The sequence below is a fragment of the Meleagris gallopavo genome, chromosome 3 (genome assembly GCF_905368555.1).
Source record: "Meleagris gallopavo chromosome 3, MGAL_WU_HG_1.1, whole genome shotgun sequence".
NCBI lineage: Eukaryota > Metazoa > Chordata > Aves > Galliformes > Phasianidae > Meleagris > Meleagris gallopavo.
The window spans coordinates 61,868,519-61,888,176 of record NC_139406.1 but is presented as its reverse complement, the minus strand read 5'-3'; the positions used below and the strand labels follow the sequence as shown (position 1 = coordinate 61,888,176).

The following is a 19,658-nucleotide window of genomic DNA, read 5'->3' as shown; positions in this document are numbered from 1 at the left end:
TACGAACCAAACCAGTGACAGTCCTGGTGCTCTCTTCTGAGCTAAACCTCATCTCCTGCTGTTGTGACCTGTAGAAGGTAGAGAAATGTTTTCTTAGTGCAGTGACTGAAAAATGATATTGGGACATGCTTGGAATATCCAAATTCTTTCCAAAACCCAGATAAAGCAAATTTTGTACTCATAAATCTCAGAATTTATGCAGTTACTTTTTCTGGAGTAGTCAAATAGGCAATTGCTTTTTGTCCAGACTCCTGGAAATGCCCAAGCACACGTTCTCATGCATTTTAAGATCCAGGGTAAGGAAATGGAGATGTTCAAGCTGCTGCAACTCAAAAGTTGTTTCCCTCCCACTAAAGATGGGAGGGAAGCATTTGAAATACATCCAAATCCACAAAGTTTATATGTATGTCCCCCGATAATACCTACTTTGATAACATTGGCTACTATGCCTAACAATTTTTGTGAAGACAGGAGATGTCTGATAGTGTTTTTGCTAGGAGATAAGAAAAGGAGATGAGTTGCTTACCTTCTGCAATTTACCTCTGGCCAGCAATTTAGTTAGACAGTACCTGACCCTGAATTCCTGATGTATGCAAGAGCACCATAGGCATTGCGTTGGTTCAGTCTTCTGGCACAGGGCTGGTCTCCATTCCTTTTGTGAAACTGAAGCTGTTTTGTAGCAATGGCCGTAGGATACAGGGAAAGAGAAAAGAAAAATGAGGAATGGATAGAGGTACAGAAGAAAAATTAGAATGTAAGCTAGAAAAGAATCTAATTTTAAAACCTGCTGAAAGGAGAGTTCCTTTGGGAGAAGTGGCTTTGAGTTCTGGCCTCTGCTCTAAGTTTTGCTTACAAATATGGCAGTAAAGAATCACTGATAAGGAGATATGAATGAGATTGGGATTGAGTTTAGTTTCACCAGGTAGAATGGAAAGAGACTTGAATTTGGAGTGCTGATAAAAATGCCATTGAGGAGGTGTAAGTCTGAACCCCTTCAAGATGACGAGGACTTTGACCCTCAGTGTTCCCAGCTCAGGCACTTCCATAGCCAACAAAGAAAAGTAAGCTTCCTCATCCACTTCAGGAGAGATTTTCCTATGAAGTGTCAGGGCATGGGGCTCTTTCCCTTGCTTCTGGGAGCTTGGTCACTTATGTTAAGGAGTTCAGGGTCAGCTCTGTCACTGGGAAGAGTTGTTCTGATGAAAACTGGAGGTGAGGGCCTGCCCTGCCTTTCTTTTGAGTCTTTCTGATCAGGTCTTGCTGTCACTCCCAGTTCACCTTCCCTTGCAGAGCAGTTATGTTCCCTCACTTCTGTGTTTTGAACTGTTGGAGGTCTTCAGAAGTGCCAACTATCTTCATTCTGTAGAGGAACTGCCCCTTTGGTTTCAGCACCTGGATGGACTAAAAACTTTTAGGTTCAGATATTACAAACTACAGCCTATAAAGTAAGTGGTTTCAAACTGACTTTCTGTCTTTAGAAGAGTTTCAGTTTTGTAGGCTTACAAGATTTACACTAATGCAGAGGAAAATGCTATTTAAGCATCACAGAAAACTATAGATTGCAGTTCTCAAAAACATAATAAAATTGTGGTTTTCCTCAGTAACTGGAGAAGCTGTAGTTGAAAACATCAACATCAGCTGCTTCTTAGTTCTTGTTTGTTTAGAATAACCTTGTTTGGTGAAGACAGAGCGCAGGTGTGGAATTCTAGAATGTGGATTTCATTAAGCAGAAAGGTATTTAGGAAATAGAACTGGAGTTGCCAGACTCAGCCAACGTTGTCACTTGCAAATAGATTGGTATGACTAAGATTTTTCAGGTAACTCTTCCACTGGCTTAATGCCTTCATGTTGCTGGCAGTATTTTAAAACCGGATAAAATTCCAAATGAGATGCAGAAAATTGAGTCAGCAATAAACCACACTGCAAAAGCTTGCTTTTCCACTTACTAAATTAATTTAGCACTCTGAAACAAGACAGAAAGCATGGTAAGTCTAGTAAAAATAGGTGTAAATATAAAGCAGGCTATTTAAAAGTTAATGCCTGTTATATTTTGAATGCATAATGATGGCAAAAAATGACTTACATTTCAAGGTGTGTCTGTATGATATATCTAAGCTGATCAGTTATTTCCTTCTTGATCTAGCATATTTAGTAATATAGCATGAATAAAAGGTAAAATTTTGTGCCTACACCTTCAGAAATCTTGCAATGGATACCCTCATTTGTCATGCCGAAGTTAATGTTAAATGTGATTTATTTAATTGCAATTATGAAATACCACTGAAGTTTGTAAATGTTTGTACATTGGCCAAAAGAATCCTGAAGTTTATTTTTTTTTCAGGAGCCTTCATATTTTCAATTTACAAGCAAAATAGCAGATGTAGGGGCAAAGCTCAAAGAGTCAGATTCAAAACAAGCAACAGTTCATGTAGCAGACTGTAGGCTGTAGAACAGTTCTTGCTGTTAGATGTTGTGGATGCAAAAGCTTAGTGTTAATGGGAGAAATATATCGGATTTATGAACTAGAAGGCTCCATCAGAAGAATACAGTTTTATCATCACCTAATGAACAAGGAGGTTCTAGGTAAGGCAAACTGGACACCTTGCATCCAGCACACTGGAACTCATATATGAGCTCAATTTACACTGATTCTAATTGTTACAGTCTGTTTTTAATTTATGAAGAAACAAATGAGTATCCATTTTAACTTTCTTTAACTTTACTTTTTTAAACTTCATTAGTATATTACCAGGATCTGTATATGAATTTATGTAGGTGTTTTATTATTCTCTTTCAGTGAGGTTGATATGTCTGCTAATGTTTTTCCTCATAGAATCACAGAATCCTTAGAATTGGAAGGAACCTTTAAAGGCCATCTAGTCCAACTCCCCCTCAGTGTACAGGGACACCTACAGCTAGATCAGGTCACTCAGAGCCCTGCCCAGCCTGACTTTGAATGCCTCCAAGAATGAGCATCCACCACCTCTCTGGGCAACCTGTCCCAGTGCCTCACCATCCTCACTGTAAAGGACTTTCTCCTCCTTTGCTTTTCACTCCAAGCCCTCACCATACCCAGAAGCATCAAAATTCTCCTGCCACCATGGTCATTGCTTCAGGGCAGGAAGCAGCTGGGTCATTCTCCTAGTAGTTGTTCCCAGAGCTGGCAGTTTGAGAGTGACTTGGGAGTTGTTCTGGGCAGGGCTGGAATGATTTGGTGGACTGGGCAGCAGGTGGAGGAGTTGGTCACCATCTCACTTTGTGAACTGGAATCAAAACCTCTGTTGGTGCCATCTGACTGTCAGTTGTAAGCAGAGCTGATTTCTTTCTAGAAGTAGCAAAAAGTAGCATTTGACCAGTGTGCTTTTTAACATCTTACGATGATGATGAATCTGTGATCTTATGCGTATGGACTCTGCTATTACTGCCTTTGCCACTTCTGGATTGAGCTGCTGTGGTAGCTCTGGTAAAGCAGGACCACAGTGGGATAATTTTTTTGACAGACTCTCCATTCCGAGTGTGAGCTGCACACTGGAACTCAGTGGTTCTGAGCTTACAGCCAAACTCTTTGTGAGAGAACTTAGAAAGTTGGGCTTTGGCGGTATTTTGGGGAAAAGTCCAGCAAGATGGCATAGTGGCTGTTTTCAAGATGTTTAGTAATAGCGTGGTGATCTTCCATACGTAGATGAGGGAGATTTTTGTATTTTTCAAGTGTGCATATCAGTAATACAAGCATTACCTTTCTGGAGCAGTTGTTGGTATGTGGGAAGAGATGGCTAATTAGTTCACATAATGCTCACATCACTGGGCTCTTCACTACTAATCAACAGCAAATTGCTACAGCTCACCTTGTGTAAAATGTCTTAACTCTTAAAAGGAAAAATAAGGAGAATAAAATATAACTCTTACTCACACAAATGATGTACAAGGTTTACTTTTATATTGTTCTTTCAGTTGTTGGCAAAGATATCTTTGTCTTTTGTCTGTGTAGTTCAAATCAAGCGTATGACCTAGGGTTAATGCAATCTTTCTGTAATCATCAAGTGTAAGTCCCCGTGTTAATGATTAGGATATTTTCTCCTCTGAACAGCAGGATACCTGTGCTTGTTCTACTAGCATGTTCTTTTTCCTTTCTTCAGTCCCACTCTTGCCATGGCCCACAGGAATCTCACTGGGAGCTGTAATGTGAACTGTGGATGTAAAATTCATGAGTATGAGCCTGTCTGTGGATCAGATGGAATAACATATTTTAATCCTTGCCTGGCTGGCTGCATCAATGGTGGAAACCATAGTACAGGGGTAAGTCCTTCACCCACCTAACTACAAACATGAGTGGCCCATCAGGACTGGAGCAGATTGAAGACTGCTCTGTTTCTAGAGCCAACATTTATCCTTGAAGCATGCAGTCTTTTTACAAGTTCGTCAATGTTATTTTTAATAGTAGTTGGGTGTTTTGTTGTTGTCGTCGTTTCCTCTTTGAATGGAAGGAAAAACTTAACTCTTCAGGTAATTGGAAAATGTTTTAAACTCCTTTGTAAGTTTTACGATGACCTGTTGAAAGCCACTGTTGTTTATGCTGGGCTCCTTGTTTCATGTAAGTGGTTGTTCCACCTGCACCAGTGCATTGATAGGTCTTTTGTTTGTGTTGGTAAATAAAGACTGCCCATTTATTCTGCTCTTGTAAAGCAGCTTTGCCATCATCCTGTCCCTCTCTAGACCTCTTCATGGTATATAATTACCTTTGAACTCATGTAACCAGAAACTAAAGGATGTTAATAATCCACTTTCTCTCTTGGATATGCATTATCCATTACAGCCCAGTCTTTCAGTTACGCTGGGCTGGGGAGAGGCATCCTGCTGGTAAAGTTATACCATGGGAATCTTGCAGTATACTGGACTGAAAGGTACAGTTTGACCCTTCAAACAAAAGAGTGGTATTTATACGCTCATTTAATATGAAAGGCAAACTCTTGAATTTTTCTATTACAGAACTGTAAAAAAAGTCATTAAGAAAGACGGGAAGTAATGTAAACACTGATCTTCTGAGGGCTTGATTGTACATTCCAAAAATCTTATTTATAATGTATCGGTCTGCTGATTTGCAGTTCTGAGCCAGCCTATGAACAGGAGTGTGGTAGTTCCAGCACTTCCCTGTCTCAAGTTTGACTGGATAATGTTTCATAAATGCAGGTTCCTGTATAGATTCCACTTAGAACAGACTTAGAACAGTGTTTTGGGGTTTTTTTTTGTTTATTTGTTTGTTTTAATTTTATTTTGTTTTTATTTTGAATGTCTTCCTAGTTTGTAGTAGAAAGTTCCTTTAGCCCAGTTGTGTAATCTTTGCTACAATTTACCTGATATCAACTGATGCTAATAATTCATTCAGTAGGGAAGTATGTTGATAACAGATTTTGAAACACACTGTTTTCTACTGTGGTTTAAGAGAAGTTCCTTCATTGCCTGACGGTAGACAGTGGAAAATAGAATGAGTAGGAAAATACATTTCTTGATAAAATAATGTTTTATGTAGGATGCTTTTAGAAACGACTACAAGCTTATGTGTGCTACCCTATAGCACACAAAATGTTGCTAAGGTATAACATCAGGATTTAAGCTTATAGAATGTAATGCTTTCAAAATTAGCCACATAAAAATAGGAATTAGGCAAAAGGAAGCCCATGTGGAGTTCAGAACTGGTTTATGTAAACTCCAGAATTTCTCTTGCATAAGATCTCTGTCTCAGTGCACAAACTTGGTTTCTCTAATGATGAGCCAAGATTGTGTAGTAAAGAAGACTGTTTTCTGTAGGAGGCCTATTTGGAAGCAACAAGGAGATTAAGATGAGGACTGTAGGAAGGAAACAAATACTTGTGATTTTAGACAGTGGAGAGCTGCCTTGAAACTAAGAACCTAAGAAAATGGATTCTGTTATTGCTTCCATTCCTAAGTGATATTGGGCAAGTCATTTAGACCAAATTTATCCCAGTTGGTCATTAATTTTTTATTCTTCATATTCTGGATGATCAGCATGAGTAGTAACCAGAAGTATCATCTGCAGAAGCACTGAGTGCCTAAATCTTTATCTGAAGGCAGAAAAGGTTGTGTTTAGGAAATACTAAGTTGTATATAAGGAAAAATATTCTGGAAAAAAGGGATCTTGGTTCCCTTAAATTTGCCACTCACATTTCTGAAACTTTTGATTTGTTTCAGTTACTTAGCTACAAAATAGAGATAACACCATCAGTGCCTCATCTCAGCTGTTTTGAAGATAAATTACACCTTTTTGAAAATGTTAAGCTACAATGATGAGTTTGATTAAAAAAAAATCTGTATGAAATATGAGCCACTCTGTAGTGGAGTTCTGTTAGTGTGAGGAGATGAATACCTGGGATCATATTTTAAAAATGTGTAGTAAAATACTGGATAAATTCTCATTAGGATGTTCAGCTAAATCCCATGGAAAAAAAATAAAAATAAGGCACTGCCATAACACAGCTGTGAATAGGAGTATAAATTGAAGTTGACAGGCAACCCTAATTCGGTTATTTCCTGATGTCTGAGTGCTTAAATTTGCAATATTAAGATGGTCTTGTAATGTAGATTTTGTGCATATGTGGTCCTACATTTATGAATGTGAACATAAAAATCAAAGCCTTTAATGTTACGCATGCCCTGATCTGCTTTCCTAACACAGGAATATTCTCATTCCACACAAACTTTTGCCATTAAAAAAACTGTAGTAGAAAAGATGCCATGGTAGGCTATTTCTGACATAGCTTTTCCTCATATGGCTCAGATCACAGTACCCTTTGCCTCTGAAATGCCAGTTCACTACACAATCTTTTCATGCTAGTTTCAACTTTTGTCCATTCAAGAATCCCTCGTGTCTTCCAGTATCACTGTTTAATTCTCTATGTTCACCTTGTTCTCTGTTTTTACTGTTGTCCACATCCCATCCATATCCACACTCCACACTCAGCTGAAAGTTTCTGGGTTCCATGTGTGAAACACAGCTTTCTGCTCTTTATCCAAGTCTGGATAGGTTACCACAGAGATAGCAGAAGATACCTCCTGCAGATGACAGCAAACAGCCTGCCAAATTCCAGAATATGGTATTGTCAGTACTGCTTAAAGGCTGTTTCCTCATTGTTTTGATAATATACTAGAATTAATCTTTTCCTCCAGCATCCTTGTCAGAAGTGATTGTTTCTGCATAGTTCTCAAAAACTCTTATTTTTATAAATGCTCGCCTAACTGTTGCTTGTCTAATGGCTGTTTACGAGGGTGGATAGTGATAGGACAAGGGGGAATGGCTTTAAACTGAGACAGGGGAGGTTTAGGTTAGATATTAGGAGGAAGTTTTTCACTCAGAAGGTGGTGACACGCTGGAACAGGTTGCCCAAGGAGGTTGTGGATGCCCCATCCCTGGAGGCATTCAAGGCCAGGCTGAATGTGGCTCTGGGCAGCCTGGTCTGGTGGTTGGTGTCCTTGCCCATGGTAAGGGGGTTGAAACTAAATGATCATTGTGGTCCTTTTCAACCCAGGCCATTCTGTGATTCTATGAACTAGTGGAAGTTATGAGCAATGGGAAAGCAGATCTATTATGGGATATTTGGGCCAGCTTTGAAACCACTTGGAGTAGTAATCTTGACTGTATCTGGGGTCATGATGCTGGAGGCTGTAGAATCCTGATTGGGAAGCAGAGTTTGATGCCTGCTGTGAAGGTTACATAGGACATACCATGTCTTTCTCACATGAGTTTTCATGTGGAAATATTCTCTGTTTCCCATTTCTCCTCTCCCCAGGTAAGAAATTACACAGAGTGTGCTTGTGTCCAAAGCCGCCAGGTTATCACCCCGCCGACAGTGGGCCAGCGCAGCCAGCTCCGGCTGGTCATCGTCAAAACCTACCTGAATGAGAACGGCTATGCTGTTTCTGGGAAGTGCGATCGAACCTGCAACACACTTATCCCGTTCCTGATATTTCTCTTCATAGTGACCCTTATAACAGCGTGCGCCCAGCCATCAGCAATCATAGTGACACTCAGGTAAGAACTAAGATATAGGCTCATGTACATATTTTTGCTGTGCCTGCTGTCACCAGTGTCTATGTCAGAAGAATTTAGAATATTCACGTGATAACGCACTTTGGGAAACAAGAAATGTCCAACAATTTCTAGACCATATATAGAGAGAACAAATAAAAACATACCACCTTGATATTCCACTGTCATTTGGATTCCTCGGACTGTATTCCTTCTCCGACTTTTCCACCCGCATAGTAAGAACAATAATAACAGATTGTCACTGTACTGCAGTTATGGAAAGGTAAACTGCAAACAGTGAACATTAATTCTGCAGAGAGCTTCACTTTAGTGAGACACATAAGGGAAATATTCAGCAGAATTTGTAATGTTCATCAAAGAAGAGAATGCCTCTCTCCCCCTAGTCCTTGGAACAGCGATGCCAACTGTCCCAAACCACGTACTGTGCACAGCACGTTGGTCCAAGATTTGTGGCCCAAGTTATTTCTCTGATTTTTCAGTTTCTGGCTGAGTTCTTGGCTTGAAAAGCTTGACTATCTGACTGCAGTTTTTCTGTTTGCTCTTTATCTTGTATTCCAGTGTCACTACAAGTTGCCTATCTGAATTTCAGATATTTTGGTTAAGATTTAAAAAATAACTTGTGATTTACTGAAATTGTTTGTTGTGGCATTGTGAAATATCAATACTCTGCATACAGTCCTTTGAAAGCTTGATTTTTTTTTTTTTTAAACTATTGAAAGGAATCTCATATTGCTTATGTTGAAATGGAAAAATGTCTGTTTAGACAGATGTTTGGATGTTGACAAAAATTTATTATAGCTCAGAAAAAAAGCCAGGATGTAAAGTCAGAACAGTCCACAATGACTATGATGACTAGTTTGTAAAGGAGTTTTTTTTTTTGTCTGCTAGGTCTGTGGAAGATGGGGAACGGCCCTTTGCACTAGGAATGCAGTTTGTTTTATTACGAACTCTTGGTAAGTCATGTAGTACTAAGATTTCACAGAAACCACAGTGTTTCCAAAAGGTTTGTGATGTTTGCCTTAAATTTAACATCAAAGTACTAAAATTCCATAAATATGCCACTAATGACCTGACTAATTCTATTAGGAACTTAAAATTAATAGCTTCTGAAAATGTTGTAACTGAGAATGTATTTAAAATATTTATTTTTATTATTGACATTCTGGAATGATATTTTTGTTCTAGAAAGAGGTATTGTAGCAATTTCAAGTTTTATTTAAAAACCTTACCTGACATGATTTGTTTTTTGACAAACTAATATTTTCTTTTGACAACAACTGGTAATTTCCTGATCCAGTTAGATGACACAGTAAGAACAACTTTGGTCTTCTAAACATTGTCCATAGCAGGATTGTGTCTGTCTTCAGTCCTTCTCCTCTTCCGTAAATAATATTGCGTATTCAAGGACAGAAACATGAGTTACTTGGAAAAGAAGATGAAGTGCCAGTGCTCATCCTCTTGAACTCCTAAAATCCCAACTGGTCCTGGTGTTCAGCTACTACCAAATAGTATATAATGAATAGACTAAGCAATATAGTAGTGAATAGGGCAAGCAATGACTATTCTAAGTGAGAACAGGAGGAAAAGCACTTGTGGCTGTCAGTAAGGCAACAGTTTTCTTTGAGGAAGGCCCTTTCTGACTCATCCTACAGGTGTCGTATTTCCAGGGAAAACAGAGCATTTAAGGGTCTGACAGTTCTAGATGTTAAATTCTGTTTCTGAGGAAGATATCTTCAAAAGAGAGATTGAAACTCTAGTGGTCTTACCACTTCCATCCTTCTTCGGTAATAGAAATGCTTTGCAATTTTTTGTGGCTTTTTCTCCTTAATCTAAAGCAGCAATCTCCACTCTTTCCCAGTTTATGGGTAATGGATGTTCAACGAGTAACACTGTGAAGATAAGATCTCATTTTTTTTTCCTGCTGATTTTATTTCCTGAGAGCACTGGAGTTTCTTTGTGGGGACAAATAGTTCATAAGGAGTTGACTGGGCTCTACAGAGTGGAGCAGTAGCTATTGTAAGGTGTTGCTGCACTGTCTTTACTTTAACACTGTCATTTATGTAGTGTTCCTTAAGTGGGATAAGTATTGATGGTGGGAAGAATAGAGGGGTAGAAATCTCGGAACTTCTTGACCTACACCTGTTTGGCTTACATACATAGTTTCTTTGGAAGTCTTCTATCTGCTAACACATATTAATTCTGTTGCTATTTTTATTTCAGCTTACATTCCCACTCCAATTTATTTTGGGGCTGTTATTGATACCACATGCATGCTTTGGCAACAGGATTGTGGCGTACAAGGATCTTGTTGGGAATACGATGTCACCTCATTTCGTTTTGTCTACTTTGGGTTGGCTGCTGCTCTCAAGTTTGTAGGATTCTTTTTTATTTTTCTGGCCTGGTACTCCATTAAGTGTAAAGAAGAACAACTACAGAGACAAAGATGGAGGGCTTCGCCGGTGAACACTGTGAGTGAGATGGTTGGCCAAACTGGACTCCAACAAAACTATGCACGGACTAGATCCTGCCCTACCTTCAGTTCTCGAGGAGACATTGGTATGGCACAAGGAATGAACTGCATAGCACAGACATACCCTGGCCCCTTTTCAGAAGCAATAAATTCCTCAAATGAAAATGCATTGGAAGAAGTCACTGCTGAGATATAGACCCCTGGCTTGGTAATGTAATGTTTAGTTTTGTTGGTTGACTTAATTATGGCGCCTTGTAAAACACCTGTGCCTTCTATTTTTAATCTAAATGTAACACATGGTAAAACCAACAAAGCTTAATGCATACAACCATAGTATGTTCCTGAGGGCTGGATACCTCAAACTTAATTCTCCCTTCCTGACAATGGAGTTTTAAAAATTGTGTTTGTAATTATTTCAGTTGTGTCCATTAAATGTCCATGCTCTATTTAATATCAATGTAAGGGTGAGGAACAACAGAAGTCAGTGGAAAAGTGACAAAAACTCATATCGTTAATGTCTGGATGTCACAAAAATGCTTAAATGTATCATCTTTCACATCTGCAAGTAATATTTTTAAGAGATGAGTAATTACTGTGAGTTCTGCTACAAAGCACAACTAAACTTGTTTAAACTATGCAACTTACTCAGATAATTGTATGTGCAGCAAATTATGTTTAAAGTTTGCTTTTAAAGACATTACTGCAAGTCAATTTGAAAGGGGCTATTTTCAGATATACATGTTAAAATAAAAAAGAACATAACATTTAAAGTACTGTTAATAACATGTTAAGCCATAGAAAAGTTATGCATCAGGTAAGGTTTTGCAAATGTTGAGACATAATATCTTTGTTCTGTCAAAATGTGCATTAATTTTCATTTGATAGGAATCAGTCATTCTTCACGAAGTACACAGACTAGGAGGGTATAATGCTTGGAGTAAAAAAAAAAAAGCACTTAAGTATTAATCTGTGATAACATTAAGGTGTAGGAATCATGTACACATTATCATGTCAGATGTAATTCTGCAATGATACAGGTCACCTGAGTGGCCCTTAGTAACACCAGATCCTTTTCTTTTTCCTGAAAAAGAAAATAACCAGCTATGTCTTATAGGAAATTCTTGGCTGTGCTTCAGAAGTGCATGCCAGATGAGTTCAGCTTTGATGAGGGAACCTCTGGGGAGAGCTAATGGCCTCGTTTTGTTTCTTACTGGCTGTTTGGAGTCAGGGTGGCACATCTCTCCACAAGACCTAGCAGAACAACCTTCAAGTGGACTGTGAGCATGTGGGCTGCCCCCATGCCCAGCATGAGGCCTTCTTCCCAACTGCTGGCACCTCTGCGGTGCTTCTCCCTGGTGCTCCTGCCCTGGTTCTGCCTCTTCTGTTGCCTGCCTTGGAGCAGGCTTCTGGAACCACCCTGGAAGCTGTAGGTGTATGGTTTGTCCCACACGTGACCAGCCTTCCTCAGCTTTGTTTAAAGCTTTCTATGAGGAGAAGGGGTGAGTTGGCTCTCCTCCACCCATTCAGGAAAGAGCTAAGAATATAAATTATCTGTGAGCAGGGATCCATGGTGGTGTGGCCTTTACTTATTCCAAACTACTATGGTGTGTTTTCTCCCCTGCTCTTAGCATTTCATATATTGCTCTGGAGACTTTCTAGTGCCCTTCTTACGATGTACTAATGATGTCTCAAAGGGCAGGGAATGATTTCAGTGGACACAAGGAAATCAAAGCTGTATTTTGCCCTGCAGGGAAAGCCTTACTAGTTTAGGAAATTAGAAGCATTAGAAGAACTCAATGATGGGTAGACTTGGATTTTGCTATGTGCGTAGCCTGCATGAAATCAAATAAGAGAAAGCAGAACTTTGGGAATGTAAGAAGGATTTTCTTTCTAGTTTAATTTTTAATTTACAGTTTGTAAGATGTTTAAACATATATGGAACCAAGTCCTCTTCCCCTTGAAATAAAAGGGAATACTCTCTTTGGCATCAGGATTTGCTTCTCCTTTGCTGATTGCCTTCCATCATCTCCTGCCTCTCCTTGACCAGCATGTGGCTTTACCCACTTGTTTGGTTCCCCTGCTAGAAATGTTGACTGCTTATTTCAGAATGAATCAGTCCTTTTATGTGACTTGTTATTAATTCCATTCTCTGTGGCTGCAGCATAGAGGAATATCATTATAATCACCTTCTGCTTTTCTGTACATACTAATAGCTTTTTGGATTCAAGCCTCAGAATTTTTTTGTCTTGTGCAGCTACTGGGAATGATATATCTGCAGTCAGTTTGTGCCACCTGGGATTTCAGCTTCTATACTTCTCATCCCAAGGAATACATTTCCTTGTCTCAGAGGTACTGGGTACAATTTATTTTTTTACATAGGAGATCAGAATAGATGATAGAAATGTCTCCTCCTCCTACAGTCTTGAGTGCTTCTTGCATCAAGAAATTCATGTCATGACAAAATTTGAGGCAAAGTAGCAGGACGAAGTGTAATTGCACCCCGTCACCCATCCACTTTAATCACTTACCCATTTTAATCCGCATGGGATGAGGTGAAAAGAGACAATCTTCAAATACCTCAGAAACAGAGCGTTTAGGGAATCATAAATGATATGATAAAGAGGCTGGAGATGAATCATCTGTCCTGATCTACTCTATTTCATGCCTTGTGTGAACGTCTTTTCCATACAAATATTGAGCGAGAGCAGCTTAGGCTTCTAGGATTGTCAGGAGCTAACACTGATCACAAAGAATGAGAGTGATGTAAGTGACACAACTGCAACTGCTGCAGCTTCTGAGCTGAGCGCAAGGGAATTCAGAGCTTGTCAGAATTGAGGATTTCTGTTTTTTAGGAAATCCTGACACCTCAGCATCTAAAAGCATTTTGTTTTTAATGTCTCAGAAACTGAACATAGAAGGGAAGATATTCATTTCAGAAATACTGAAAAAGCTGTGTTTGCTTACCTTCTTATAGCTTTTTAATTTTCATTTCAAAATTATATACTTCACAAAAGCAACCTAAATATTCAATAGTGTTTTTTAATCTAGATAATTTTGTCAATGTATTTCTACCAAATCATTTAATTAAATCAACATCCTCCGAGGGAAAGAAAACACAGCCTCTGGCGAACTTTTGATTTATTCCTGAAGAAGACTTTGTTATGATTAATCTGTAACAGTTTAAACTAAGCCAATAAAGGCACCCAGGATAAAAACAGTAACTCACCAGAGAAGTCAATTCCAGCCTTGTCAACAGTGACAGAAATACGGACTGAAATCTGCTGAGCAAACACTATTTTCTAAGGCTACTATTGCAGAAGGAAGCAGAGTTGCCAGAGAAGATGTATGCAGTGATCCTAGTCACCATCATTGCATGGTGCTAAACTGTTTCACAGAGAAAAAGTTTCACCTATCATCCAGCGAGGGTGGTGATCATGCTGTTTTCCTGTCATGAAATAAAATCTGACCATAAAATGTAAAATTCCAAAGTCATTTCGGGTTTAGCTGTTGTAAGTTCTGCCATCCTCCACTCTCCCTGCAAACACCGTAGTTTGGTTAGCAGCAAAGACAAAAACACGTAAAGCAGGAGTCCTGCCCACCTGCTCATCCACACTGTGCTATTGGTAGAATATCGAAGTCTTCTACCTACAGCTAACCAGCCAGGGAGAGTAGGGAGCAATGACACCTAGAGTTTAACTGCAAGTCTCCAGAGAGCCACGATATCGTAAGGACAGCCCAGTGTCCTCTTGCACAAGTTATTACTGGTTCAGAATGAGGGACATGAGAGAAGTAGTTCCAGTGCATAGACATGACTGAACAAATCATTGTTTCTTACCTAAGGCTTCTCATTTCTCTGTTTCCTCAAAATGGGGAAGCCTTTAGAAAAGGAGTATCGATAGCCTCAGGCATGGCTTATGAACCACTTTATTCATATCGAGTGGTTCATATCGATTCCAGTGGATGTAGTCATGGCTGGAATAACTGGAGAATGATGCTCTGTATTTCCAATACTAGGCAAAGCCCTGCATTCTTTTAGTCCTCTTCTCATAAGCATACTGAACATAGTATAGTATAATTTGGAACTGGTGGTATTTTATATATTTTCAGTGCAGTATAAGCAGTACAAAAAATAAGCCGAATATTCTGATGCAATTTAATTGAAAGCTTTTGGTTCTTTGTCTAGTCACTGAATCTTAAAAAATGCATGTAATAATTTGCTGTTCTTCAGAACATGCAGCTAAGTGAATTAAGGGTACAAATCTCCTTGCAGGAGTTAGAAATGTAAGTTTGAAAGCCCTTAAATTAATCAGAAACATTAGAGTGTAGTGTTTTCAAAAATATGTTTGCTTTAAAAAAAAATATAGCTCATAAATTCATAGCATAACCATTCATTATGGCTCTGATCCAGCAGAACACTTAAATACATGTCTAAATTTATGTATTTAAGTGATGCACTTAAAAATAATGCGTGTATATAGGCACTGGACTGAATCCCATGCCATGCGCATTCAGAAAGAAGTTCCTTTATCCAAGGAGTAATTTCCACGCTGAGATGTTTTTTACCTATGGATTCAATGATCATCACCAGAAGAGCACAAAATGGCAGTCAAGTACTTCTCCATAGCATTCACATGTGGCTACTTCTATATCTGGCAATGGAGGAATGCTTTTTTTTTTTTTTTTTAAATAAATGTCAGTTCCATGTAGCAACGCTCAGCATTACAAACTGTAAAATTTTTACTAGAATTCTTTACTGGAATTCTTAGTTCTGGGTGAAGGTGTGATTGCGTAGTGAGGGACATTACTATTCTGCCTAGAGAAGGAGAGGGCATTCCAAGCATGTATACAGCAGGCAGTATTTGTCTAGCTCCAGAACAAGAGTCATCTCATCACCCTGGCTGATGGCACCCAATATCACCTCATCCAGCCAGAGATGGTGGGTGTCTGATCATCATAGATAATGGTTGCTTCCATGTTCAAAATATTTTGCGAACTTGCTCAAATATATATTCTATATTTAGTTCATAAAGCACACTATTCACATATTTTACGGATTTTCAACTGGAAATTTAGGTATTTTGTGTGGATACAGACTAAATAAGAGCATATTTCTGACCTTAAAGCCGATGAAATCACTTGTAATGCTGTAGGTTTGGACTGTGCCCTTTCACAGGATTTGAACCTAGAGGTTTGAATGACACATTAGAACCTCATTGCTGTATGGAACTCCAGTGAGCATGACTGGGGAGAAGGGTCAGCACCTTCTGTACTATTCTTGCAGGTTCTTCCCGAATTGCCTGAATTTTTGCTGCCTTACTACTCTTTCTGTGTGAATAATACCACTGCACTTCATGTTGTTATATTGACATAAAACTGATAAATAGGTCCAAAGTGTCTTACTGCTATTTTGGAGCCAGATTCTTAGCCTCAACATTCTGATAATGAGGCTGAAGAACTGGGCCTGTCCCTTATGTTGGATATTAACAAGCTGACACATTAGCGAGTACAGGTGAACTAAGTGACATAAAGTGCTTGTTTAGTTTTTATACTCTGGTCACTGGTTAGTGCTACTGTTTTCATGGATGAAAGACAAAATATTCCCTTAACAAGTTTATCTTTGTTTTTTTTTCCCCTCAGTAATCTCTCTTTTATAACAGCATAAGAAATGTCATGCTGCACTATCTGTGTCCCACAGCTGAAGCCATCCAGCTGTGACTGCTTTCCAGGGGTTTAAAACACCTAGAAACAGAATTACATCAGTCTGAATTGGCAGAGTTTGAACAGTGCTTGCTGGTTGTAAATTAAACCCGTGGTAATACATTTCAGGTTCTTCTCATGCTGGACTTGATTTTTGAGATATTTTTATCCTTTAGAGCGTTTAGAAGATGGACAGTTGATGTCATGATGCTAGATTAATTATTTGGTATAGAATTAGGGTTTTTATTTATCTTTTTCTTACATAACCTTTTTATGTCTAATAATTGAAAAAAGGTTATATGTAGGCATTTTCACTGAGTTGGAATGGGGAGCCTTCAGCGTGGGGATGGGTTATGACCAGAATTCACTTGATTCTTCTTCCTTATTTTGTTATGAATACATGTTATTACACTAATATATGCTATTATGTGGCCAAAGCTTTGAAAGTGTACCTGGTCCTCAGGAGGGAGATTTTCCCTATCCTTTCCACACAGTGTGTAACATAAAGTAAGGATGACAGCTAGCAAGATCCAATATCCAATATCCATGCCCACATGTAGTTAATGCCTGTAGTTTTTAGCATAAGTCCATGAGTGTCCTGTCCTTCAGATAAGCTCCTTTAACTTAATCCAGCCGTTCAACACAGGTCTAGCTCTGCAAGTTCAAATTAAGTAAGCCACTCTAAAAGTCATGCCTCCTATTTGCTTCCATGGAAATTACAACAGATACAAAATGTAAAACACTATTTTTACCAGTCGCCACCATTAGCTATGCGATTTCATCAATGATGAGCAAGAACCTTCATGCCATGCTCATAATAATCTGCACCAGCAGAGACAACCACTGTGGTGGTCAGCAAGGCTGCAATGTACCACCCGCCACTTCACTGCTCTCACCCTCTGTTTGGTCCCCATAAATGTTCAGTAAGCATTGATCAATGTCAGTGGATGCCATTTTTTCCACATGAATAAGATTTCACACTATTGCTCCGTACACACTTCCATGTCAGACACCGTTGTGTCAGACTGCCCCTCTGCTGCCATCTGTCACACAGCAACAACATGTAAAGAAATATTGGTGGCAAGGTTTGACTTCTGCTGCCATACCACCAATATCAACCTCTGACATCAATATAATAAAATAAGAGGCATTACTTTTGAAGCAGCCTTCATAGCTCCAATCTTTGCTTTTTTTTTTTTATTTATTATTATAAAATAAATGCTTATTCACGTTCCGTTTTACTCTTCTCCATTTCCTTATGTTTTCTATTTCAAGTTAGCTGTCACAATGTTATCCTGTAACAGAATTTTATTCATGATATAGAACAGCTGAAAAGCTGTAGAATTCATGAAGGGCTACGAAAAGCATTCAAGGTATTGTTCTGCTCAAGGAAGAGTAACTTTGATAATCTTTGGACAAAAGGCTAAACAACATTATGGTGCTAATAGCTACTGAATAGCTATTATGATGTATTCACTATGACTTCAATGACACATGCCAGTAATACAACAGCATGTGTTTTTGTTCTTAAAGTCTGGAGTTTCTCCAGCAAAATCAGTGTTCATAGTTCCTAGTGAGCCAATTCCTGCTTAGCTCTTCTGTCCTTTCAGGAGGGAGTATAGGATTTGGCCCAGCACTAGCAGCTAAAGTAGAAGTTACACAGACCGTGCAAATCTCCTATAGGATTTATTAATCCTTTTGTAGAATGTTACTTTCTTTGGTGGCTTTGCTTAAGCAGAGACTGAAAATAAATTCTATAGGAATGGCAGGAAGTGATGGCACCTCTTAACTAAGCAACGTTACTAAGAGTTTGAATTAAATTGAGGATTCAGATCAGATATATTAATGTTCTTTCATGAAATATCAGAAAGAGGGGGGTAGAACAGGAAGAAGTTCTAGGTCCAGCAGTGGAAAAAGCCAAATCTGGCCAACTTTCAAGAAAACTAGAATGCACAACTGAGATTTTTGGTGTTTGAGTCTTCAAGACAACATTTTGCCTTTCCATTTGAAACTGAAAGAGAAATCTTTTATGTTATTGTACCTAGACTGCTCACTGACAGGATGCATGTGTATCCTACATAACGTGATGAGATATGCCTCAGAAATTTTACCTCTTTAACAAAGGCACATTTGAAAACATGAGGGGAGATGTCGGTGCAAAAAGTTGGACAAAATACTTCAAAACTGTTTCTGTACAAAGAATAACAAAAACGAATGTGGAGTCACTGTGATCCATGAGTAAGTGAAGGCTTTCCTTCTAACAGACTTGCTCTGTTCCCCACTTGAGCAAATGGGGGTATTGCCCTCAGCTGCGGTGCTTACCTCTACCAAATGATTTAAGCAGCAAGAAAATAATCTGGGTAGCATGGCAGGAGCATGGAGTGGGCACACTGCCTGTAACTGTTCTGTTTTTTAAAAAGGACTCATTATTAAGCAAACGTGTAGAGTATTAAGGAGATTTGTAGAGTATGTCTGACTGTATGAGTGTGTGGGTGCTGTGCTGTGGTAAAAAGAGACTAATTGGTTTATGCTTTTTTTTTTTTTTTGCATACTTTAGGGATTTTTAATTGATATTTATTTCTCAGCAGAGCTTAGGATAATTTTAAAGCTGTGTAACGCATTGTTTCATGGAATCTATTGTCGGCATCTGTTGTAAACGTGTGTTTACAAAACAAACTCTTGAATACTTGATATTGGAAAATAAAAAATAGCATATCAAGTGTGTTTTATTTCTGATGAGAGAAAAAAAAAAAAAGGAAAAAAACAAAAAACTACCTGGATCAGTGTGCAGTCAGTCTGGATCAGGTGATGACGTATTCCATTTTTTAGTGCTCAGTCAGACAAAACCAAATCTTTCTACTGAATTCTGTGAGCACTGAATCACAGCAAGGTATTGATTGTGTAGAAATAAACTGTAAAACTTCATCATCTCCTCTAGTGGTAAATTTGATTTATACTGGCTACATGCTAAGAAAAACAAATCTGTTCGAAGTTGATATTGGCAGAGTTGAAAAAATACATAGGAAACAAGTCTGTGTGCATCTACACACAGCTCAATACGCTAGGGCATGAACCCAGGAACAGGGCTCTGATGTCTGTGCTGTACAGCGCTTATTTCACTCCATGGCTCTGATTTAGTCCACACCAAGCCATTTCCATGTGCTTTGTAGTGTAAGGCTATGCCACAGGGAGCTCCCAAAAGGCAGAATTGGCTGAGACAGGGTGAGTTTCCTCGTTCCTGCAGCCACTCAGCACTGAAGGCTGTATGTATCAAGGATCATGTCCTCACGCAGCACTACAGGCCTGCAGCATGCACCCCATTGACACACAGCAAAAGCTGCAGTGGGTGCAGCACATCCTTGTAGTATGGTGGACAGTTAAAAATGAAAACAAATGGAAATTACATTTTGGATCTGTGAAAACACAGAA

The 19,658-nt window shown here is 38.9% G+C and overlaps 1 protein-coding gene across 1 annotated transcript in view; it reads left to right on the top strand.

The window, feature by feature from the left end:
* SLCO5A1 (solute carrier organic anion transporter family member 5A1) overlaps positions 1-18,948 on the top strand; it is a 73,607-nt gene extending 54,659 nt beyond the window's left edge. Inside the window, exons 7-10 of the mRNA XM_085221232.1 lie at positions 4,137-4,296; positions 7,803-8,044; positions 8,951-9,015; positions 10,283-18,948. Coding sequence (XP_085077358.1) covers positions 4,137-4,296; positions 7,803-8,044; positions 8,951-9,015; positions 10,283-10,728 — 913 coding nt within the window. The 3' untranslated portion in view covers positions 10,729-18,948. The remainder of the gene's footprint in view (positions 1-4,136; positions 4,297-7,802; positions 8,045-8,950; positions 9,016-10,282) is intronic.
* Positions 18,949-19,658: the final 710 nt, after the last annotated feature.